Here is a 25,704-nt window from a genome sequence, read left to right as displayed (position 1 = left end):
CAGAATATGATAAACGCTTCACAAATTGTAGTGATGTTGACCCGACATTTACCTTGTTTTGCACTGACTGAGACTATTGGTAGAACATTGTTGAATTATTTGATATTATTTTGATTACACAAGAAGGAACTGATCCGGACGTTTAATGGCAAGTGTTATTTCATGGGTAAAGATTAAAATATATTACGATTTAGTAATTGAGCACGAAAACAGAATTTAATAACGCCCATTAAAGGTTGGTAACCCGTGTGTGTGTGTGTGTGTGTGTGTGTGTGTGTGTGTGTGTGTGTGTGTGTGTGTAGCAGTGGTGGAGGGGGGGGAGGGGTTGAGTGGACTACTTCGTCAAGGGTGATTGTTATTGCTGGTGGCTGTGGCTCTCATCCCTCCGGCCGTCGCCGTGTCCTCCCCTCCTCATCACCGACACTGCACCGCTACTACGCCGTTGTTTCACTGTTACTATGTCGTTTCCCTAATGGTATTATTATGTGACCACTCGAACTGAACAGTAGATATTGATTTCACTGTTACTGTAGCTACTATAGCGTTTCCATGTTGCTAAAATTTAACAGCACCAAATTTTGAGCCAGTGTATTGAATCATACCCCCACACATCGCTGCTTTTCTGTTGTTTCACTGTAGCGTTTTCCTAATGTTCCTGCAATCTGCATCAATATTAATTTTGCAGTTCTGGACACTGTTACTACACTATTACTCGCTTTTACTATAGCATTTCCCTAGTGTTAGCACTGTGACCACACCAAAAGTGAATTATACAAACGCTGATTCACAACCCTGGATCCTTTACCCAGCCTGCCTCAGCTGGCGACACAAATGCCCACCACTTTAGTGTATCCTGTCCTATCCAATCACAGCTCGGTACAGGCACACAACGTTTATACTCTCTCGTCCACCAGCTCTCAGGCGCACACCACCCTACACAGCACACATCACACCATAATCATATATATTCACACACACGGCACACATCAGCACACCCTGTCGCAAAATCACACTTTACCACACACCAACAAACACATCTGTTCTGTAAATTACCCAACTGGAATACACGTCATTACCACTAGAAGCATACCACCAAATCTTGCTACACAACTCGACACACCCAAGCGATCATCACCACATCCCAGTACACAGCACCACATCCAGAACAACGCAGAGTAACACCACAATACACACTGTCATAACCACAATACCAGAAGAGCACGCACGCATACTACATATCACAGCATATTACACATAACCACTCCTTGACTTAGCCTGATTATAAAAGTGTAGATGCTCCCTACCACAAACCACTGTGACACACCACCACCCCTCACGCACACCACATCACATACCACGCTATACCTTAACTAAATGTACTGTATACCACTTCAAGACACTTCGCCTCATACGCAACCAAACTCCATCTCATACTCAACCAAACTCCATCTCACACTAAACCACTCTTCCTCACACTGAACCACACTCCACCTCACATTGAATCACACTCCCCCACTCTACCACACTCACCCAAACACCACACAATCAACCACATACCACCGCACCTTGCCAAACACCACTCCCTCACAATTCCACCTCACATTCAACCACAGTCGGTCACAGATTACCACCAGCACCCCCAGACACCACATACACACAGTCCACCCCACTCTCAACCAGAGTCCACCTCACACTCAGCCACACACCACCTCACACTCAGCCACACACCGCCTCACACTCAGCCACACACCGCCTCACAGAGAACCACACTCCGCCACACACCAGCACACCTCTCCAAACAGAGCTACACCCCCGATACGCGCCACCTCACCTCGACACAATGGCCACCCGGGTAACAAGCGTCATGAAATTACGACAAACAGCGGAGGGCGACGCAAGCGGGGCTCTTCCGGACAATGCCTGATTCGCCCCGGAGAGATCGATGCCTATGAACCAGATGGAAAATGGCGGAAAAAATAATGGATTGGATATTTCGTTCCCTGGATGAATAGGGTTTGAGGACACCAGGTGGTAGTGTGCATTTTATGGGGCTGGTTGTGTGTGTGTGTGTGTGTGTGTGTGTGTGTGTGTGTGTGTGTGCGTGTGTGTGTGTGTGTGTGTTTTATTGTACATAAGTGCATTTGTGTGTACATACAAGCTTTAAGTCTGCCCATATAGGCGGTATGTCTTCGTTATGTTTGCGTGTTTACGTACGTACGTGCATATTTGTTTGTGTTCTTGAATATATATGTGTTCATTTGCGCATACGTTAGTGTCTTTGTAGTGTAGTGCATCTAAGGTTATGAGTTTGACAGTTATGTACGTGTAAGTGAGCGTGTGTACGATAGCTTGTGTGTAAGCGTATGTTATAGAAGGTTTCCTTTATTTTGTAAATGGAGTTGCATGTGTGGGAAAGCTTGAGTCATATATTTACTGTACGTATTGTGTGTGTGTGTGTGTGTGTGTGTGTGTGTGTGTGTGTGTGTGTGTGTGTGTGTGTGTGTGTGTCCCAGCATCATCACAGCGTCACCCGAGATTATTTTATCGACTGGATGAGCAAGGCACACAAAGATGGCCGCTATTATAATTACGTTTTCCAATTGGACTGAGGCAGAGGCGGTAAGTGTGAGTGTGTGAGGGATAATGAGAGAGACGCTGAGGATAATGCCAGTTGGTAATGAGGGAGGTGGAACAGGTAGGGGTAATGAAAATAAGTGATAATGAAGGAATGATGGATAACGGCAGGATAAGGGGGAATAAGTTGGAGAGTAGGATAAAATGAGGAAGAGGATAATGACAGACAAAGGGGAGAATGCCAGTTGGTAATGAGAGAGGTGGAAGAGGAAGGATTGACGAGGATGAAAGTGGTATTTAAGAAATGATGGAGAAAGGAATGATAAATAAGGAAAATAAAGAGTAGGACAATGAAAAGAGACGGTGAGAAAAATGGAAGCTACAGAGGTAACGCAGGAATAGTGGAATGTAGGCCGGATAAGGAAATGATGAGCTGAGGAACACAATAAAATAATAAGGAAAATGAGGCGTCAAGAGACAGTAATGAAGCAGAAGAGAGATGGAAAGGATAAAGGGAACTGGTAATGAGAGAGAACAGGTAGGGGTAACGGTGATAATGATGAAATTATGGATGAAGGACGAATAAGTGAAATGGGGAGTTAATCTCTTCATTCCAGGTACATATTTCATTTTTTCTTGCCATTTCTAGACGATTTTGTTCACTGTAGGAGAGGGACTTCGAACTGGAGGGGTTAGATATGACCTTAGTTAATCTCTTCACCATGACAACTGAAGATGGGTGAATGAAGTTGTATGATGGAACTGTGAAAAGAAAAAAAAGTCACTGGATTAAAGGGATTAAAAAGGAGTAAAACTGATTACGCTGGGACGAGTAAAGATAAGAGGAGGAAATAAGAGAGTGGGGTAATGGAAGTATAAAAATAAATAAGAACAAGGTTAATATGAATAATTTGGATAATACGGAAAGAGGGAGTGGCAGTGAGTGGGAAAGGACAGAGGAAGGTAAAGCTAGGAAGGAGTGGCAGTGAGTGGGAAAGGACAGAGGAAGGTAAAGCTAGGAAGGAGTGAGGGTAAAGTGAATAATTAGACGAGAGTAAATATACAGGCGAGTTAGAGGGAGATATTTAGTGTCTGTACATATAAAACTGGAAAACAAACGCCTGACCCTTCATTGCTAGTGTGCCGGGTATCGAACGTATGAAATTTTAGTTGTAGTAATACGTTTCATTTACACGAAAATTAATACAGTGAGCTGGAGGAACTCCTAAACAAGAAAGATGGTTGCAGCAAATTACCCATATTACCCAAGCCAAAGAATTCATACTAAAGAAAATAGTCACTTTTTGAACAAATAATATTACCATGCAAAAATACAGATCGTCAATTAAAAAACGAACTAGGAAAAATAGTGAACAGACAGAATTGTATTACAGAAATTCACACAGGTACTTGTAGGCTATCACTTAGATTGTCGCCACGATTTAACAATAACATTATTTGTCACTCAAATTATGGCCAAGGTGTCACGAATTTAATCAGAAAATAGAGCTACAGCCAAGGACGCCACCACACCAGTAACTCCCTTTCTGATTGCATGCCCCGTTGACCGTCCTGAGCGAGAGAGGGACAAACACGCCAATGTAAATACCCCGATCTCGCCTCCAGCCTCCCTTGATGGCCGGGTTTAGTCCATTCCGAGGCTATAGTGGAAAAGCATTTAAGTTATGGGTGAAAGTTTAAGAGAGAAAAACGTGAAACCAGCTCTAGGTAGAAAAGCTTCGAATTGTTTGTTAATATCATCATTTGGAACTTTTAGAACAGTAGATTTTTGCACTTCACCAGTAGGGTACGATATTGGGAGGACTTGTTGGTAGGTATCAGAGGTGAGGCGAGACTAATGGTAGAATTAAACACAGGTAGCAAAGTAGGAGAAAAGGTGACCTAGGACTAGTCTGAGATGTAGTGAGAATGTAAGAGACAAGCAGTTGAAGACAGTGTATGGGAGAAATGAAGATTAATATGGAGTAGTAGAAACAGATGAAAGCGAGGAACGGGAGGGAATTAGACATGGAGGAGATGGGAGGAAGTTAAAGAACAAGATGTAGAGAGAGGAGATTGAGGGGAGAGGAATGTGAATTGGAGATATAGTTAAGTTGAAGGCGATGTGCAGTGGGTCGCGTTCACTCCCGTCATACCGTGATCTGCTGCTGTTACACGCGCGCGCGTGCACACACACGCACACGCGCACACACACACACACACACACACACACACACACACACACACACACACACACACACACACACACACACACACACACACACACACACACACACACACACACACACACACACACACACACACACACAGTACCGTTCCTCTCTGGTGGTGCTTCGGAACAAATTATAATTATCATGTTGTCTTTTGTTCCTGTTTTAGTGGATAACAATAATTAGATCACTAGAAAACTTTATTTCATTATCTGTTTATCCATTTATCTTGCTACTTAGTTCTTTCTCTGTGTTTATCTGTTGTTTTTCCAGTGCTCTCTCTCTCTCTCTCTCTGAAATCCAGCCTAATTCTTACATCTTGATGACATTTATTCTATATATTCGTTATTATTGTGGAGGAAGTTCTTTGTAACCCATTCTGTTTACAAGTCTGTCCGAAGCAGAACGAAATAATCTGGATACAGGGAGAAGAAAATTAAGTGCTGTCCTTTTTTGTTCTTTTCTTTTGACTACTGAGCAGATGATTTTGTGTAGCTTAATGGAGGACTCTTACGGTGGTGGGGTTGATGACGGCTGTTCTGACTCCTTTTGTTCAGTAATCTCTCCAAAGCAAGGCAAAATCATGTTATAGGAAGAACAAAGTAAAAATAATCATCGTTCTGAATGGTTTAATCGATTGGCTTTATATCCCCGAAGGGTATCAGAAGTTGTGGAATCTGTAGTGAAAGTATCTCGGTTTTCAGCGAGTGGCTGTACACAAGTGGTTGAATGTTCCTTGCATAAGAGTGATGATTGTATGGCTAGCTAGTAAGCCTGCAGCCACATTTCACTCTCATGGTAGTACTTCCCATGGTCGAGGGTAGCCAGCCGTATACAGTTCTACTGCCGGATGTTTCTTATTATTTAGCCTTGTTCCCTTCCTTCTGTCTCGTTCTTATTTCTTCCTGTCTTTCACTCGCCTAAACCTGTGGCTGTTTGTTATTAACCTTTTTCCTTTCATCTGCATTCCCATTTCTTTCCCCTTTTCATTCACCCAAATCCCGTTTAATCTCCCTCTCTCCTCTGCTGTACATCACTGCTACATGGATGGTGATTCTTTATCTCGATTTCTCTCTTACATACTTCCTCTCCTTTTTCTTCCCCCCTGTTACTTACTCCCTCACCCTCTTTCTACTTAGTCTTCCCTTTTGTTATCCCTCGTCTCACCATTTGCCTATTCCCTCTCTCTTCTTTTTCAACTCTCAATTTCCCTTTTCCTTCTCATTCCAGTTCTCTTTACCTACGTACCTCTGTCTCTTCGTACTGACTTCTCCATATTCTTAACCTCTTCTCCCTCATCCTACTTACACCTCTGCCTACTTATACCCCCTCCGTTCCTCTAATGTTTACCCAAATTCCCAGTTTAATCGCCTTCCTCTGGCCTCCCGCAGTGCATCACAAGTACTTGGACTGCGACAGCTAAGAGGTCCCTTTCGTACCCTCTTTGCTTTCCTCTTTCTCGTTGTTCCTCTTTCGTTTATTCACACTTCTTACTAAATTCCTCCCCCACTTCAAGATTAATCCCTTTGGCTATTCTTATTTGATCTTCCACTTCCTACTCATCCCCTCTTCCTCTTCCTACATTTACCCTTTCGCTCGTCCTTCTTATTCCCCCTCCATAACTCGTATTCGCTCATATACGCTGTTCAGTCACCCTCTGTCCTCCCACATCAGAACTTCGTGGTGTGCAATTGTAAGAGGCTTCAATTACTTCTTCTCTTTCATCTACTTTCTCTTGACTTGCTCTTCAATTTTTCCCTCCTTAGTCTGTTCGCTCCCTGTTCTTTCTTAGGCTGTACCCTCCCCCTTCCCCCCTTCACATTTATTTGGATCAATATTATCGTTTTCGTCTGTCTTGCTGCCGTACATCTGAACAGTGGGATTCGAAAATTCATGTTCTCTCTCTCTCTCTCTCTCTCTCTCTCTCTCTCTCTCTCTCTCTCTCTCTCTCTCTCTCTCTCCCTTCCTTTCCTTTCCTTTCCCTTCCCTACACCCCCCCCCCTTTGCGTCCCATTTATCCCCACTCACTCTGCTTTCCTATGTAATTCCCTTAATCTCGTTTCCCGAAGTGTACCAGAACTATGTTGGATGGTACAGAGAAATGGCTCCTTCCTACCATTCTTTAGTAACCTCTCGCTTTATTTTTCACTTATTCCTAATTCCTTCTCCTTCCTTCTGACATTCATCCAGATCCGGAATTTAATCGCCTTCCTTTAGCTTCCCGTTGTACATCAGAACCATTGGATTTGGAAAACTGAAAATTAATGATACATACTTTGTTTTGACTTTCTCTCTTCATGTTTGTTCTGACTTTCTCTTGGTCTCCGCTCCTTTTCACTTATTCCTCACTGTGCCCAAGATATTCCCACCCCGTCCCTCATTCCCACGACTTGCCAAATTAATCGCCTTCCTCTCTCTCCGCAGTGCACCAGAACTACGTGGGCTGCGACAGCGAGAAGGCCCCTTTCTTCCTCTCCGTGGTGCTCACAGACTCCAGTTCTCAAGGCGTCCCCCAGTACCGAGCCATACTGTGGAAGAAGACGGTAGGTGGAAATTACTACTTGCTGAGATGAATGAGGATGGGGGAGGAAAAAGAAGAGAGGAGGGGAGAGGGGATGAGGGGGGGGAGGGAAAAAATAGATGAAGAAAGGGGACGAGAGAGGGAGTGAGGGTGAAGGGAGGATAAAGAAGACAGGAGGTAGAGAGGAGGAGGAGGAGGAGAGAGAATGGAACCTGGAGGGAAAAAGAAGAGATGAAGTAGAAAGAAGGAGAGAATGAATTAGGGTGGAGGGAGAACAAAGAAGACAAGAGGTAGAGACAAAGAGGAGGAGGAGAGAGAAAATGTGGCGTGGAGGGGAAAAAGAATAATGAAGTGGAGTGGGGGATGAAGAAGGAATGAAGGAAGAGAGAAGAAAAAAGTGAGGCAGATAGGAGAGATGGAATAAGGGATGAAGAGAAGTGGAGAGACGAGTTAGAGGGAAAGGGTAGGGGAAAAAAGGAGAGAAGAGGAGGAGGAGGAGAAGAAGGAGAAAAGAGGGGAAGAAACGAGATCGTGTGATGAAGAGAACTACAGTAAAGGAAAGGAATCGATGTCGGAAATACAGTAAAGGAAACAAAGGATAGAGGAAAGGAAAGATGGGAACGGACACGGGCAAGGAACTACAAAAACAAAGGAAGAGTCTGGGATTGCTCGAAATGAAGAAAAATCAGGGAAAGTAAGACATTTGCAGCACTTTTGCGATTCCATGTATAGGTTTTCTATACTAGGGAATGATAAGGTGAGTGATAATGCACGCGCTGGAGAGAGAGAGAGAGAGAGTAACCATGTTCCTTAGGGCTTGTTCATCCTTGTCAATTGGAAATATTAATCAGATGACGTATATTTGTGCACTTTTCGAACTAGAGAGAGTAGATACAGCCTACATCAACAAACTTCACAACGAGAGAGCTTCCAACGAAGTTCAGTTAAAATCATTTGGTGGAAGAACAGTGACAAAAAATAATGTCCTCGTAGTGAAAAGGTTAAACTAAGAAATCCTTTGAATGTCGTGCCTGGACAGTGGAATAAATAAGGAGTGATGATTGCTAATATTTTCTTTGACTTTGAAGCTTTGTAACACCTTTTCTTACCAGTTTATTTTTGCATATGACAGACTCTCAGTTACGACATCTATGCACACAGTGTTCGTGAAAAAAAATACATGAGTAACAGACAAGAGGTTTAATAAGCAAAATAAATCGCTGACAGAGACTTCTTAACGAAAGTACAATCCATTGTCGAGAACTGCAGTGCCACAAGGAACAAGAGCTCAGTGAATGGCAAGGGTGATGCCTCGTGGAGCACTCAAAAGGCTTGCGTGGCTGTCTCCGTTTGTAGTGTGTAGTATTCGGTGTGCGCAAGATTGGGATTTTTCTGGGCGAGTGAGTGTGCGCTGGCTAGGACTATTTTTGGAAGGTAGAGCATGCGTCCTTTGAGGGTCAGATGTGAAAGATTGAGTACATGGATATAAACAGCCGCGTTTACACAGGAGCGAGTCAGAAGACTGGGAACATCTGTGGTACAGTAAGCAACAATAATCGTGTCGTGAAATTTGGTGAAAACATAAGCTAACGGGCTAGGCGTCTGGTACATTCCGCCGTCTGTCATACGGACGGTTCATAATGTTTCACGAGTTACATTTTATCTTCGGACAAAACCGCGACACGACTACTGTTGTTCACTGTACACAAATACACTCGAGAGTTAGTGTTACGATCCAACTAATAATGGAACTTAATAGTTAGTAACAGCTTGTGTGTGTGTGTGTGTGTGTGTGTGTGCAGTTATTTGATTTTGTGGGAAGGGTCTGCAAACATCACTTTATATCAGAACATTCAGAAAGATAAGAGGGCACAGGTTTAACATCCCATTCACATGAAGAGGTTTTTCATTCAAATGAACAGTAACGGCACAGTGTTTTCATCATCTCAGTGGCCGAAAGCAAGCAAGCTGCTCCGAGACTGCAGTGAATCGTGTTATACGGTAATATGGTTTACATCACTGCGTAGCAAATACTGAGTTTGATAATGTTCATACGTTATAGCAATTACTGCCGTGGGGTGGTTATGTTCTAGTGTGCGAATTATCATTGCCTTTTGATGCCTACATACCTGCAAGTATCATAAAAGTAAACATTGATGGGATGTTTCCTGTACACGAAGAAGGTAAGAAAGTGTGAAAAGATAGAGTTGGAAGTGAAAACAAGTACACTAGATATAAACTTGCGTCGTAAAGAAAGAAATTAACAGTGAAGCCAAACTACATCAGACAACACTCAAATGGCATAAGAGAAGGATCGGTTAAGAAAAGCGAAATAAACGACTAACTAGGAAAAATATACATGGTCAGAATTATACGATACTGAAAAGGAAAAAAGGAGGGCGGGGAAACAGGGGAGGTGGAGGTGGGGGTGGAGGAGCAAAAGAAGCAAGATTGAAGAGTGTTATTGGATGTTGCCGGTTAGTACAGATGGGGTCCGGGTTTTTCCTGAGGAGGGAGGGAGGAGGGAAGAAAGAGGGAGAGGAAGGAAGTCGGAGAGGAAGGAAGGAAGAGGGAAAGACTTGAGGGCAATATAGATGGGAATAAGAAGCAGAAGTGGGAAAGGGTGAGAGGGTTCATCAAGGGAATAAAGATGAGAAACAGGAAAAAATAATGTTGAGAGGAAAGCAGGGAGAGGAAGGGAAACGGGGAGAACAGAAAAGGGAAACAGAAGCAAAAATGGAAGAGGCGAGAAGGATCAAGGAAGTAAAGGTAAGAATGTGTGTGTGTGTGTGAGAGAGAGAGAGAGAGAGAGAGAGAGAGAGAGAGAGAGAGAGAGAGTAAAAACAATATCCCAGTTCCTTGGCACAAAAATAGCCAATGTTGGTTCACGAAATAATATCTACCCAGTCATTTCCAATTTTGTTTAAGTTATCATCCTCTTCCTTCTCTTTTCTTTTCCTTTTTTTAATCCCTCTCTACCAATCCCTCTTTATTCTCTTTGCGTGTTTTTCTCTTCTTACTCATTTTCCTTGTCCTTCCATTTTTGCTCCTCTTCCTTCTCCGCGCGTCCCTCCCCTAACTTTTCATTCTTTTTTATTGAACTTTTTTTCTAGTTTCTGTCTCACTTTTTCATTTTCGTCTTTTTCTTGCCCTCTCTCTTTGCCGTTTTGATTTCTCTCTCTCTCTCTCTCTCTCTCTCTCTCTCTCTCTCTCTCTCTCTCTCTCTCTCGACTTCTGATCCCTCCTTCGCTTTTTTCCCTCAAGAAAAAGAGGTACCTCAGTTTTATATTTCTCAGTCTTTCTTTTTCCTACCCTTCCCCCCCCCTCCTCTATCCTTCCCCTCCCACCATCCTCTTCCATCATTTTTGCTTCCCGCTTCTTTCTCCCTCCTTCCTCTCTCCCTCCCTTCCTCTTCCTTTGTGTGTCTCACTAAATTCACTCTGACCTGCCTTGGTCATTCGTCTCTTCCTTCTCTGTGATCTGTTCCTTCCATTATTTATCTTCCTTTCTTATATTTCTTTATTGTCCCTTTATTGCTTCTACAGGCATCTCCGAATTATTTTTCTCTTATCCCCATTTTATTTCATTTCTCTTCTTTCCGATTCTCTGCCTTCTCTCGATTTTTCTTCCTTTCCCTCTCTTGTTTTTTGTTTCCCCCTCTCCCCATCCATCCCCATGTAATACTTCTCATGTCCTTCCTTCGTACAGTTCCGTCCTCGATCCTTCTCTCCCCCGTCTTCTTTGCCTCAGTCCTGCCCTTCCAGTCTTCTTTCCATCTTTCCCTTCTTTTTTTGTCTTCATGCATCTGTTTTGCGTTCCATCTCTTTCCACGATTCTTTTTTTTTTCTCCTTGTCTTTTCTCCCTCTTGTTTTTCTCCCTCTTCCCTCTTCTCCTCCTACTACCTTCTTCTCTCCCTACTCTTTCTTTCCCTCTTTCCGTCTTCTCATCCTTCCCTCTTTTCCTCCTTCCTCCTTCTCTCCTTCCTTTCTTCTTCTCCCCCTCCTTCCTGCTGTTCTCTCTTCTCTTTCTCTCCCTCCTTCCCCCTTCTTTCCCTCCTTTTTCCCCACCCTCCATCCCACTTCTCACTGGTAATTCTTTCCCCCGTTCATTGTCTCCCCCTCTTTCCATCCTTCCCTCTTCTCGCCCCTCTCTTCCTTTCCCTCCTTCCTTCTCTCCCTCTCTCCTTTTTGTCTCCTTCCTTCCCAGTGCTCTCCCTCCCTACCTTCCTCAGCTTCCTCCACCTTTCCTGCCTTCCTCAGTAAATCCACTCGACATGACCTGGCCTGGCCTCCTCTCCTCCTCCTCCTTTCGTTTTTTCCCACCCCTTCCTTCTTTCCTCCCTTCGTCCTTCATCCATCATCCTGCGCTCCATTTTACTGTATCATTCCTGTCATCATTTTCCTCTTTAACCTCCTGACTCCGGTAACCCGTATTATTAGTTCAGTCATGTTATTTCCAAGCGATTTTTTTATTTGTTTTTTAAAGTTTCGAGGGTACGTTTCGAATTGTATGGATCAGATAAAGGCCTTCATAAACCTTCTTTACTACCAAACGTCCTTCCTAACTTGAGTAAAACCGTCTGATAAAAACTTGGAGTACAGTGAAAAATTTTATCATAGGACTGAAAGGGTTTTTATCATGCTTTTATCCTTCATTCCAGTTTTTGCTTCCTTCTGTCCCAGCTTCCTCTTGCCGTCCCCGCTTTCCTTCCTGTTCGGTGTTCCTTGCGACCATTCTTCCTTTCTTTCATCATTCCTCGGTGTCTCGCTCCATTTACATTTTTCCTGCCTGTTCCCAAATGCTGCCCTTTGTCTTTCTTTGATCTCTACTTCATTTTATTTTCATCCTCGTCCCCACGCCTACTCCCTCCCTCATCCTCTTCCCTTTCTTTGTTTCCTTTTTCTTTTTCTTTTTTTTTCTTTCTCCCGTTCTCGTAAATTTCACACCTAGCAACCCTAACCCTGAAATTTTTCTCGTTTTTTTCTCTCTACACACATGCTTCTTTACGATAAGATATTTCTCCCTGATCTTGGTTAGGCCTTTATCTGTCTCTCCTATACTCTTCCAGCTTACTCATGCTTCCAAACTGCTGATGAATATCTTCTGTCTCAACATTTTCCCCTTTCATGCTCCTCCCACCACGCACTCTTTCTCTCCCTTCTCTACTTTTTCCTTTATTACCTCACCCCCCCTCTCTCTCTCTCTCTCTCTCTCTCTCTCTCTCTCTCTCTCTCTCTCTCTCTCTCTCTCTCTCTCTCTCTCCCCCCTTCTTGCCCTTCTCCCTACCACATCCTGTTTCTCTTCCTCTCCTCCCTTGCACCACACCTTCTTTCTATTCCTCTCATCCTCCCTCACTCCACATCCTCTCTTTCTCCCTCCCCAGTTTCTTCCTCCCCTTTCACCCTCTTTCCTCCTCCTCTCTTCGTTTCCCTCCCTTGCCTCCACCAGCGCTCTTGCCTTCCAAAAACTATTTACCCAAACTCCCTCCAATCTCACCCTCCCTCCTGTCACTCACCCTCCTTCATCCTTCCCTTTTATTTCCTTCCAGTTTCTTCTTTTTCTCACCTTCCGTCTTCCTTCCATGTTATTGTATTTGTAAATCATTTTCTCTCCTATCCATCCCTCTTATTTCTTTCCCCCTTCTTTTTCTCACCGTCTTTTTTCCCCTCTTTGTTCTTATGTCTTAGTACACTTCATCCTTCTTTCTTTCTCTTCTCAGTTTTCGGCTACTCCAGTATGTCTTTCTCTTCTTCCATTTCCTTACTCCCTCCCTCTCTCTTTTTATATTGTCCCAGTCATTTCCTCCCTTCTTTTTTCCTTCACTTTTGCGTTCATACTCTGTCACCTCCTTCTCGTCCTTCTCCCCTCTGGCTCTTCTCCCTCCATCTGTGTCTCCCTTCTCCCCTACATACCTCCTTTCCTCCCTCTGTTTACCTCCTTAGCCCGCATCTTCCACTCCTATGCTCCTTCTGCTCCTCCCTCCCTCCCTCTCTCTCACCCTCCCTTTGTTTCCTCCCTTCACTCCTTTCTCTTCGCATTTCCTTCACTCCCTCTGTAGCACTCCTGCTACTTGATCTTACTTTCATCTTCCCCCTTCCCTCCTCTTTCCCTCCTCCTCTCTTCACCCCTCTTCACTCCTTTCCTTCTGCTCCTCTGTTTTGTATTTTCATATTTACTACATCAGTCTGCCTCCTTCAGCTACATCTCCTCCTCCTCCTCCTCCTCCTTCACCGCTTTCTCTTCCTCCTCCTCTATGTCTTCTCCCTTCTCTTCTCTTCGTCCTTCCTTCAGTCCCACTTAGCCGGCATCTTGTACTTCCGTGTTCCTACATCCTTCTTCCTCGTCCTTCTTCTCTCTTTCCCTCTCCCTCCCTGTCTCCCCCTTCTTCCCTCCTGCCTCTCCTTCCTTTCCTCCTCCTCCCTCTCCTTCCGTTCCTCCTCCCCCACCTTCTCTGCCTTCTCCTCCTACTTCCTTCACCTCCTTTGTCTTTCTCCTTGGCCAGCGTCTTGTACTCTCTCGGTCCTTCGTACTTCTTCGTTCTCCTCCTCCTCTTCCTGTCCCTCTTTCCTCCCTCCTCCTCTCCCCGACCCGACCCGCATCTTAGGCTGTGTGTGTTAACGCCTCCCCGGATGTCACGCCTCCAGGAATGCAATTTAGGTGTTGGTCTACCTCCCCTCCCCTCCCCTCCCCTCCACCCTCCTCTCCCCTCCCCTCCTCCCTCCCCCCCTCCCCTCCCCTCCCCTACCTCCACCCCCTTCCCCGTCCCCGGATACCCCCCCCTCTTCCGCTCCCCTCTTTGTACCCCCCCTTTTCTGTGCCCCCCGCCCCTTGTGTACTGGTTTTTGCAGTGGTTTCTTCGTGCTCTCTTCTCGGGTCTTTTTCTATTGTCCTCTTTCTTTTCCCGTCTTGCCATTAGCCTTTTCTGTAGTTCCTGTCATGGCGATAATTATGGTAGTTAGTTAATATTTACAGTAGATCAGTAAAATTTCACTAGAGGTATTAGGTATAAACTAATTGGCAAATACTTCCACCAAAATACAGCAGACCATTCCTTCGTCACCAGTATATGTAAGAAATTGCCTTGCACAGTGTTAATTAAATAGCTTGGATATAAAGTGTATCTAGTGTCCTATCCGCAGTTAAACACATTCTAGAGTGAAGAGTACAAAGTATGTATTTTTCTCCTTTCCTCACTTATCCTCTTCCTTCTCCCACCTCGACCTTGCCCTCTTTGACTTTTCTCTACGTGTGACCTTTCTTTATTATTTCTGTATCTTGGTCACTTAATTCTCCTTATTCTCATTCCCATATATTAATTTTTCCTGCTTCCTCCCCATTTTGCATTTTCTCTCCCCTCGTTTCTCCTACTCTTCCCTTCTTTCTTTAGCCTGCATTTCTCCTATAACTCCTTCCTTTCTTCCCCTTCAGCCTTCTTCGGTTTCTCCCCTCTTTCTCCTCTCTCCCCATCTCATCCTCTCCGCTCCCTTTCTCCCTCTCGGTCTCCTCCGCGTTCCTCCCCCTTAATGCTGAAACATGAGGGAGGACTCTCTTGAAGGAAGCTGTCTAGACAAATGCGAGCTGAGACGAGTAAAGGGACTAGTTGGCCAGAGACGAGGGAGCGGGAGGGACGAGGGGAGGGAGAAAGAGGAAGAGAAGGAGGGAAAGGGAGGGAGGAAGAGGGCGGGTACAAGCGAGAAGGAAGGGAGTTAGAAGAGGGGAGAACAGTAAAGGTTGGAGAGAGGGTAGGAATGGGTAAGGAAGAAGAAAAAGATGTGGAATGGTAGAGATGGGAGTGGGAGAGATAAATGGAGAGGAAGAAGGAAGGGAGAATGATATAGGTGGGGTGGAAGGTAGCAACAGTAGTGGGAGAGTAAAAGAAGAAGAATGGCGGGAATGGTAGTAGGGAATGGATAGATGTAGGAGGGAGGAACAGAAGAGCAGGAGAAGTAAAAGGAGATGGAGAAGAACCGGTGGAAGAGAAGGATATAGGATTGAGAGAGACAGAAAAGGAGAAGCATAAGTAGAAGAGAGAGAGAGAGAGAGGGAGGGAGGGGGTAACGGAAAAGGGTATGGAAGGAGTAGAAGAGGGAGGAGGAGAGAGGGGAGAAGAAAAGGGAACTGGAGAGAGAGGGAAGGCGAATAATGAATACAGAAGGGTGAAGGTAGAAAAAGAAGAGGAACAGGAGAAGCTAGAGAGAGAGAAAGAGAGAGACTGTGAAGTTGAGAGGAAAGAATATGGGAGTGAGGACTGGCAAGAGAGAAGACGAGGAGTGGGAGAGGAGAGAGGAAGAGGGCGAAAGTGAAAGTTATAGAGAGAGAGAGAGAGAGAGAGAGAGAGTGGGAAGTAAAGAGGATAGGGTATGAACTGAGAGAGGTTCTGGAAGAGAGAGAGAGAGAGAGAGAGGGGGAGGGGCAGTGAGAGAGAACAAGACTGGGAAGTGGAGATGAAAGGGAATAAGTTGGGGAGATGTACTGGGAGGAGGAGAGTGAAGTTGTGGGAGGAAGATGAGGAGATGGACTAGATTGAGGAGAACGGGGACAAGGAAAGAGGAATGAAAGTGAGAAGGGGAGAAAATGAGGGAAGGAGATACTGAAGAATGGCTGAGACTTAAATAAAGGGAATAAGAGAGGGTATGAAAGCCTAAAGGGAGGATGAAGATGAAGAGAGGGGGGAATGAGAGAGGGAAAAAGATAACAAGCTAAGGGAAGTGTGCATTAACAATAAAAAAAGAAAGTAATGATAATGGGAGAGGATGGAACTAAGCTAGAGGGAGAGAAGAGGAAAGGGAGAAGCAAGAAGACCTGGGACTGATGAAGGGGATTGCTATCGAGAAATGCCAGTAAGAGAAAATATTTGGGGTAAATGAAGCTGTAAGACAATAGTGTAATGACCGGGAACAGATCTATTAACACTAGCATAGAAGAGCAAGCGTGTAATAAAATCTTCGTTTGAAATGTGTAGATTGATTCATAAGCGTTCAAATAGGCTAAAGAGAGAGAGAGAGATATATTTTTTTGTGTGTATGTATGTGTGTGTCTGTCAGTCCAGCCAGTGTTAGTCGTGGTAGTGGTGATGCAGGTGACAGGTGTTGGGCCACGATGGACCTGCTGTAGAATACCCAGTTTACCTCTACCCCGGAGACACCACCGCCTTTACTTGGATCAGTGTCTGTCACCGAGCTCTCTACCTGACTTTTCATCCACGCTGTGTCATTATCATCATCTCTTCAACTCGATGATTCCTCTGTTTATTTATTTATTTATTTTTTTTTTTACTGTTTACGACCGGATGATTTTGTTTGGATGTGGAGGGACCCCGGAAATAAGAGAATAATTGAAGTTTCGATCATCGTCAAAAAGTTTATCGACATATCTGTTTTCTGATTTTGTCGATCTTATATGACTTTATTGGGATACGATTTACGAAGTTTCTAAATAAATTCAGGTGCTTTGTTATTGCACCTCTGCCATTGATTCTTAAATTTGTAACCCGTCGGCTGTTACTGCTGTACCCATAATATTCTGATTTTTATAATAGGTCATATCCGCTGTGCTGTTCACCTGTTATTCCCTTTATTAGCTTATAGTACATATTTAGATATTTCAGCTATGTTACTCTCTTTGTGGCTTAATTTAACTTTCCTTCATAAATGTATTTCTTTCAAACCCATTAGCTAGTGCTCAGGAAAATATAGTTAAACACATATATTCTTTTCTCTCTCTGTTAAATGTACACTGAATGGAGTATGAGTCAGCGTGCTCTGTATTTATTTCTCGTGCATCCCTCGTCAGTTCAGCTTTGCAAAAATACATTACTCGTGTTTCTTTTTTTTCTTTTTTCTTTTTTTTTTCCACTGCCATTTTTCACGGGTTGGAGGCGTTTGCGCTTAATATCCCCGGCTTTTTGGCTTGCTTGTGAAAAAAAAAAAAAAAAAAAAAATACGCATAGATCTTTTTCTTGCTTTTCTCTGACGTTTTCAAAAGTTAAATTAATCTTACCTAGTTTTCGCGAACGTTTTAATACTTAGGTTCTTTGGTTTATTGCTTTTATTTACCCTTTTTCCTTTTGTCGCCCTCGTTTTCTTTTTTCCCAGCGAATGGCAGGGGGTTCCCGTGTAAATTATTCAGGCTTGTTTGTGCCCGGTCGACTCAGGGCTCAAGTGATCACGAAGGACGAGATTAAGTGGAATTTTGCTTCGCCTGCGTAACAGAATTAGCGCCATTTTGAACTGTAAACCGTGAGGCGGGGACTGTATTGCTCCAGGTTTTATTTGTGTCAGGCAGAGAGAGAGTGAGAAAGAGGAAAAAATTAGGTGTGTGTGTGTGTGTGTGTGTGTGCTCAGTATATGTGCACAGTTTGTATTGGTGTGTAAATGAACTATATAATTTCTAAATGTTAGTCACACACACACACACACACACACACACACACACACACACACACACACACACACAGGGCAAAAAGTACTCGTCCCACAATCCAGGTGCCATTCTGCCACGGTTCTCTTACAGGTAGACGAGTTACCTTTACTGTATATGGGGATTCATTAATTAGCCTCTTCAGGTGTTGATTATTATTATTATTATTATTATTATTATCATCATCGTAATGTTAATCTTGTTTTGCTGATAATGCTAAAGACTTATTCTGTATTCTTTTCCACTTTGAACTTTTATGTATTTGTTCTTGTGTTCATCTGTGGCTAAGTTTTTTTTTATTGTTCTCTTTATTATGATCTCTGTATTTTGTTGTTTGTTAGTTTATTTGTTTTCTGTTTGGTGTTCTCCCTCGCCACTCTCACCACTCCCCTTCCTTCGCTCCAATGCCATCACATTTTTCTCCGTCCCTCCCCCCCTCCCATCCCTTTCTCATTTCCCTCCTCCTCCCCAGTCCATCTGTACCAAAGCTATTCTTTTCCTCTCTCTCTCTCTCTCTCTCTCTCTCTCTCTCTCTCTCTCTCTGTCGTTTATTTATTTACTTATTTACATACGTATACTTTATAATGTCTGTTTCTGCCTGGCTTTCTCCCAACTTATTTTTCTCCTATTCGTCCTTACTTTTCACCTTTCATCCACATCCTTCACATTACTCTCCCCCTTCCTCTCTCCTTTCCACACTTCTCAGCCTTCCCTCAACCCGGTCAGTCCACATTTTCTCCCCCATACAATAGTCTACTAGATTTTCTTTTCCCCCTACGCTACTTTTCTCCTCATTACTTACCCTTTACCCCATTCACTGATATCCCCTTCTCACTTCTACACTTTCCACACCATCCTTCTTCACTCTCTTGCCAATGGGTTGAGCCTTCCCACCTCCCACACCCCTCTCTCTCGCCATCCTTCTTACTATCCTCCACTCCACACTTTCCACATCCCTCCATCCCACCCTCTCCACATCCCCCCACTCCATCCTCTCCACACCCCTCAACACAACTCCTTCACCTCTTTCCTTACTGATCTCGTCTTCTTCAATATACTCTTCTCTACCTCCACCCATACCTCTCCCTCACACCACAAATCCTCACCACCTGCCACACCACCATCCCTCACCTCCTCTTGCACACCTCTCCTTCTCTTCCTCAATCCCACCCCATCTTCTCACACCATCCTCTCGCCTCCTTTACACCCTCCTAACTCCCACCCTCCCATTCCTTCCACATCTCCCCCACGTTCCACACCATGCTTACTTCCTTTTCACCTCCTTCCACACCATTCCCTCACTTCCATTACATCATCCTAGCTTCCCACACCCCCACACCTCCTCCTCAGCCCTCCACGTGCCACTTCACACCTCTAAAGGGCGAAGGAGGGTGTCTCAGTGGATAGGGAACTCCAGTGCCTGCGTAAGTCTATTGTAAAGGGAGCCGAGGTGTCGCTGAGGGCTGGAGAATGGCCTAAGAAGAGAGGAGGCGGAGGGGGAAGAGGAGAAGGGGATGGAGGACAACTGCATGAGTTCGAGGAAGTGGAGGAAATTTGTAAGAGACAAGGTCAGGAAGGAGAGAGAGAGAGAGAGAGAGAGAGAGGAAAACCACATGAAACAGAAGGGTTAGAGGAAAATTGTAAGAGAATATTAGAAGAAGGTGGAGGAGACAGTAGAAATAAGATGGCGAGGAGGGATGAAGGAAGGTTGCGTGAAAGAGAGGAGGTGGAGGAAAGTAGTGGGAGAAATTCTTAGAAGTGGAAGAATATGGGGATGGAGGAAAGTTACAAGAGAGAAGAGCTGCTAGGAAATTGTAACAGAGAATAACAGTACTGAAATAAGGATGAGTTGAAGAGCAAGAGGAGGCACGAACTGTAAAGGAAAGGAAGTGAACAGGGATGAAAATAAGGACTTGTAACAAAGATCTGGGGGAGAAAGAGAAGAAATGTAAGACTTAAGGAGGTTTGTTAAGATAAAGACGAAGGGTAGTAGTTACAGAAGAATATTATTAATAGGAAACAGGGAGATTTGACTTCTTTTATAATTAACAGTTGAGAAAGGACTGTAGAGCCGTCTGACATGCTCTGTCGGTTCTATTTTGCCCTCTCGACTCTTTTCATGGCCTCTCAACTCTGTATCTTACCCTCTCGTCCCTTATCTTGTCTCCTAAATCTTCCTCTTCATCCCTCCTCTCATCTTACCTCTCCCTTATCCCGTCCTCTCATCCTATCTCTCCCTTATCCCGTCCTCTTATCTCCTCTCTCCCTTATCCCGTCCTCTCATCCTGTCTCTCCCTTATCCCGTCCTCTCATCCTGTCTCTCCCTTATCCCGTCCTCTCATCCTGACTCTCCCTTATCCCGGCCTCTTATCCTATCTCTCCCTTATTCCGTCCTCTCATCCTGCCTCTCCCTTATCCCGTCCTCTCATCCTGCCTTCCCCTTATAGTCCCGTCCTTTCATCCTGTCTCTCCCTTATCCCGTCCTCTCATCCCATCTCTCCCTTACTCCCTGGTCCATCTCATTCTTTGTCCCTGTCTTCACAATTTTCCCATAGCCCGTAAAAAAATATAAATTAAACAACCTCTCTCTCTCTCTCTCTCTCTCTCTCTCTCTCTCTCTCTCTCTCTCTCCACTACCATTTTTTCTCTCCTTGCTTATTTTCTCCCCCAAGTCTCATCCCCTTCTCTCTCTACCTCTCCCTACTCTCTCTTTCACTTTTTCACCATTCCATCACTTTCTCTCCCCTCCTGCACTCCCTCTCTCCTCTCCTTTTCTTTCTCTCCTCTCTTTTATTTTCTCCCCCTCCCTCTCTCTTCCCCTTTCTCTTCTCGCTTCCTTCCTCTCCTTCCTCTCTCCCTCCCCCTCTCCTTCCTCTCTTCCTCCCCCTCTCCCTCCCTTTCTCCCTCTCTCCACACGCATGCAGCAATAAGGCAACTATGGCACGGTAAACATAACCCGTGAGTGTGCTGGACTTTTCTGAACAAACTTCTGAGAGGGAACACTTTGCTTCCATATCAATCCTCTCTCTCTCTCTCTCTCTCTCTCTCTCTCTCTCTCTCTCTCTCTCACACACACACACACACACACACACACACACACACACACACACACACACACACCGAATCTTTCTTACATTCCTCTCTCATCCCAGGCTTATTTTTCAGCCCTTTCCGTTTCTTCCACCCTTCATCGTCCATTCAGGTGTTTTTCGGAGTCATTCGTCTCCTGTGCCTCTTTTATTTTTTATTTTCTTCTTTCAAGTTTTTCGCCTTTTCCCCACCCAACCCTCTTTTCTTTCTCGACTCTTGTTCCTTCCATTTATTCTCTACCCTTCAAGCTTTCTCCCCTTCATCACTCTGTTTACATGCCAGACCTTCCCTCCTCCCTCCCTCCGATTTCTTCTCTTCTTCCTCCCGCTGTTTTCTCTTCTCCAAGCAGTCTCTCTCTCTCTCCTGCCTCTCCAAATCTTACAGTCGTTTCCCCTCCCAGTACTCGCCCCCTTCCCCTCGAAGCCAAAACTTCCTTCTCCACCAAGCCTACGCCCTTCCTTCAAGCTTACCTTTCTTCCCCTTCAAGGCTGTCCTCCATCCCTTCATTTCCTCGCATTTTCCCCTTCAAGCCTACACACCTTTCCCCCAAAGCCTACACACCTTTCCCTCCAAGTCTACACACCTTTCCCTCCAGGCCTACACACCTTTCCTTCCAGGCCTACACACCTTTCCCTCCAGACCTACACACCTTTCCTTCCAGGCCTACACACCTTTCCCTCCAAGCCTACACACCTTTCCCTCTAAGCCTACAGCTTTCCCTTCAAGCCTACGCACCTTCCCCTCTTAAACTTACGCACCTTCCTCTCCAAGCATGTTCGGCATCTCACAGTAGTCGTTAATCTCCCTCCGTCCTCTTCTTCGTATCCAAGGCCACGCATCTTTCCCTCCACTTTACTCTCCATTCCTCCAAGGGTATGCTCCTTCCCCTCCAAGCATACTCTCTTTCCCTCCAAGCCTACGTACCTTTCCCTCCCAGCACTGGTTTCCTCCCTCCCAGCTTCCTACCTCTTCAGCCGGGCCAGTTGGTCAATATAGACAGGCCTTTGAATATGAAATTATGCCTCCAACTCTGGCAAGCCCAGGAAGGCCAGTGTGAAGCTTGGCAGGCGGGCAGGGGCGGTGTGTTGCTGAGGGAGCCTGCCTTAGTGCATGTGTGATGTTCATTTACAGAAAATAACCCCATTAAGAACTCGTTATTGTGTGAGGGGTAAAGTCTGTGATGTCCAACTTCTTCGGTATCATAACTTTTTTTTATATATATATATATAATTGTGATCCTCAGACCATTTCATTCATCTCTGGGAAGACCCATCGTAGAAGGTGATGCATTTTTGTTCCATTCCTGTTAACGTCACACCATTTTATCCACCTTTAAAGTGGCCCTTTTTAGTGACCGGCTTAGAAACTATCTCCTTCAACACCTTTTGTACGACTATGCCTATATATATATATATATATATATATATATATATATATATATATATATGTATGTATTCTAACCGCCGTTGTTAGTTCCGTCAGCTTAGAGGAAACCCACATAGTGAGAGGAATAAGAGGCATGAGGAGAAATGGAAGGTGATGAGGAAAAGGGTTTGTGATAATGTAATATAGAGTAATGTAAGAGGAAATTAAAGTAAATGCATTTTTGGAAGAGAAATGGATGTGAAATTTCAGGGAGGTTGATGAGGTAGAGATGAATGAATTAAGAGGAATGAGAGGGTCATTGAAATTAATCATCTCTTTTATCGCACTCTTTCTGGCGCGAGACGATGATAAATGGGAATTCGCTCCGCTCAATCCATATGGAGTTATGAAAATGAAATGTCCGAATGTTTTATCGTATTTGTCTTGAATAGTGCATACTATCACTTTACACGTTTCTGATAGTGTTAATGCAGTTCTTCAAGGTATATAATCAGTATCACTCCATATTAAACCAACTGCAAGACCGGACCTTCTCCTCGGAAGAAGAGTGATGCCAGGATTAACCCTCACCCATGTCTGTGAAGTACGAAGAGGGAAGGGATGTTTGTTGGAGAGGTGATGCATGTGGAAGTCGAAGTGATGTATTGGCTGTATTTATGTGTGTCAGAATCTGTATTTGCCATTGGTAGAATCGACAGGGTTATGCTAGAATTTGGAAATGTAAAGTCCAAATACTCACCTTAAATGTCGGCCGTGGTGTGGGCTCCATCCTAAGACTGAAAACACATATAGAATAGTGCACCAGTTCAGGAATATTGTAATAGTATTGTACATTATTCTCACTGCCCTTTATCTTCATGTCTTATTTCTTTTGCCTCACGGTCTCCTTGTACTTCACAAACTCGAGCATCGCCTTTATTGTTGATCCATTTCACTCTCATCATCAGTCTGTCTCAGGTAATTTGTGTGTGTGTGTGTGTGTGTGTGTGTGTGTGTGTGTGTGTGTGTGTGTGTGTTTGTTTGTTTGTTGTCAAAGGTGTAGGTAGGAGCTGTAACGCCTGTGGTTATAAGATGGAAATTGCATGCAGATGATGTAAACGGTAAACACATGGCCCCACCACAACACAGGCGACGCATGCCACTTGGTCGTATAATGAGCACTGTGTTACATTTCACGGGGTTCTCTGTCTCGCTGTTGATTACGTGTGTTGCTGTAATTACCTGTGTGGGGGAACTGTTATTGTGGCTCTGAATTAGGACTCGTGAGTTTTATACCAGCCAACGCCAGACGATTTTATTTAACAGAAGCGGATCCTACACAGCCGTCGGGTTGATTGCAAGAACATAATCCATACATTACTTTGCAAATAATGAGGTCTGTCTGTGTGTTGACCTATTTGTCTATCTGTCCGTCTGGCTTATATAATTCCCTGTATTTCATATTAATAAGTCCGGTAGTCTGAAGATGATATCCTTTTGCCCTCCAAAATTATAGACAACACAGTGTATATCATCACGGCAAGGTATATGTTTTGGAGATTATCTGTTTTTCCCTCTGCCTGTATATCAAATTCTCCTTACATTTTTGACAGACCATATAAGCATCGGCTTTTATTCAAGTCAGGCAGAATGAGCATACTGGCATCATCGTAGTAGGCATGTAAGCAAGTGTAGGGCAGGCCGACACACCCTTACCTCCAGCCAAACTTGAGCAACACTGTGGGGAAAGTTGCCGGAAAATCCCACAGCTAAGTTAGGGAAAGTTTGGCGGGCAAGAATATATTATCACCCTCGTCGCGGGCCCTTGTGTTGTATATTTTAGGGGGATGTCTTCACTGCCTACCCTCCCCTGCTGCATGAGGAGGTAGGGGAGGCACGGAGGCTGGCTTCTTAACTGGGAAGATGTTTTAGTTGTACCGTACTACTGTTACCTCTAGACGATGTTGTGGAGCCTTGGGAAGACCCTTAATTCTGAAGGGGTTAATGAGGGCTCTGTCTGACTACTGTAGTTCTTACCTGCAGACGATTTTATTGAATTTTAGGACTACCTTTAATACAGAATGGGTTACTGAAGATTGTATCTAACCCCCGCAGTTCTAAGTCTCTCCTAAGCTGCAGATTGTTAGCTGAGGATAGGAAGATTATTTTACAGGATATGTCATAAAATTGAAGTGGTTAAGGTGTGAAGATAGAAGGAAGAGGGTATAACCTTAGGTGGATTGATAGAAAGTTGGCTGTTGGTGGAAGGGAGAGCTTGAGATGGGGAGTAGGTCAGTTAAATGTAGAGAGGATAGCATTAGATGAGTAGATAGAAGGTAGTGTATAGGTAGAGAGGATAGCATTAAATGGGTAGATAGTAGGTTGGCTGTAGGTGGAGCCATTAAGTTGCTACGAAGCTTGCGTGTCTAGGTGAGGTTGTGGAGAAGGTGGGAATAAGGTAGGGAAGATGGCAAGAAGTCTGTACGCTTGCTTCTTTAGGTGAGACGGTGGGAGGTAAACCGTAGGTGGTGGAGGAGGTTTCAGTTGAAGAGGTTAGCAGATGGGCAGTAGGGAGAAAGGATGGTTAACCATAATGTTCTCGTAGGTGAGGAGATAGAGAGGTAAGTTGTAAGTAGACTGGCTTTAGGTGGAGAGGCATCATATAGGTGTGTGGGGACTGGTTTACTTAGGTGAGGAGGTAGGTAAGATTTAGATGAGGGGAAGTGGTGAGTGACAATAGCCTGTACCACAAAATGAGATTTGAAGAAAGTTCCACATGTGAAGGAAGGTATTTGATGGCAAGATTAGGGAGATTGGTTTGCGTGAGGGGGTGTAAGTGGTGGGGGAGTACTTACTTGATGTGGAGAGAAGCTTTATGATGGAGTTGTGGAGGCAAACAGTATGGTGATAGTGAGTTGTATTATGAATGAGACTGGCTTAACGTGAGGGGACCGGTGAAAGTAAGGAGAACTCTACATGTATAATATCCCAGAAATTGTAGTCCGAGGCGAGGGAAAAATGTGCACAGTACATCAGTGTTTGTCCTTACTTCGTTTTTCAAGCTACATATTAACTAGCAAGACTTGAGAAAAGGTATTTGGTCTGTTTGAACCCACTGAGAAATTATAAGGTCGTGTATGCTTGATGCTTGACACTGTGGAGAGCACTTCCTTTTTGCATCAGTCTAGGCATTTTAAGGGTGAGGGATGTTTTTACCAGTGTGGAGTTACTGCGCCTTAGTGTGTGCCATGTACTGTTCCATTAACTGAAGTACTGGTATTCAAGTTCGTGTCACAGAGAATAATCATGTAAAACCTTCCATTCGCCTAAAATATTTAAAGTATATTTAGGACTGTTAGTACTGACGGTGGGATGTACAGTCTAAGACAAAAGTCGTGTCGCTGCTTTGTCCGATGATTAATGTCAGTCGCGAAACAATCTGAGAGTCCTACCCCAGTAACGCATTCGACACTGGCATGCCCTAAAGGTTAGCCTTTTATCAG

General features: G+C 44.3%; 1 protein-coding gene across 1 annotated transcript in view; it reads left to right on the top strand.

The window, feature by feature from the left end:
• LOC145417325 (GTPase-activating Rap/Ran-GAP domain-like protein 3) overlaps positions 1 to 25,704 on the top strand; it is a 750,816-nt gene that overhangs the window by 396,411 nt on the left and 328,701 nt on the right. The window contains exon 5 of the mRNA XM_080286003.1: positions 7,230 to 7,348. Within this exon, the coding sequence (XP_080142129.1) occupies positions 7,230 to 7,348 (119 nt within the window). The remainder of the gene's footprint in view (positions 1 to 7,229; positions 7,349 to 25,704) is intronic.

Source organism: Coenobita brevimanus, chromosome 110, assembly GCF_032717465.1.
Source record: "Coenobita brevimanus isolate Jiangsu-jjx chromosome 110, ASM3271746v2, whole genome shotgun sequence".
Taxonomy (NCBI): Eukaryota; Metazoa; Arthropoda; class Malacostraca; order Decapoda; family Coenobitidae; genus Coenobita; species Coenobita brevimanus.
This window is presented reverse-complemented; position numbering and strand designations above follow the sequence as displayed.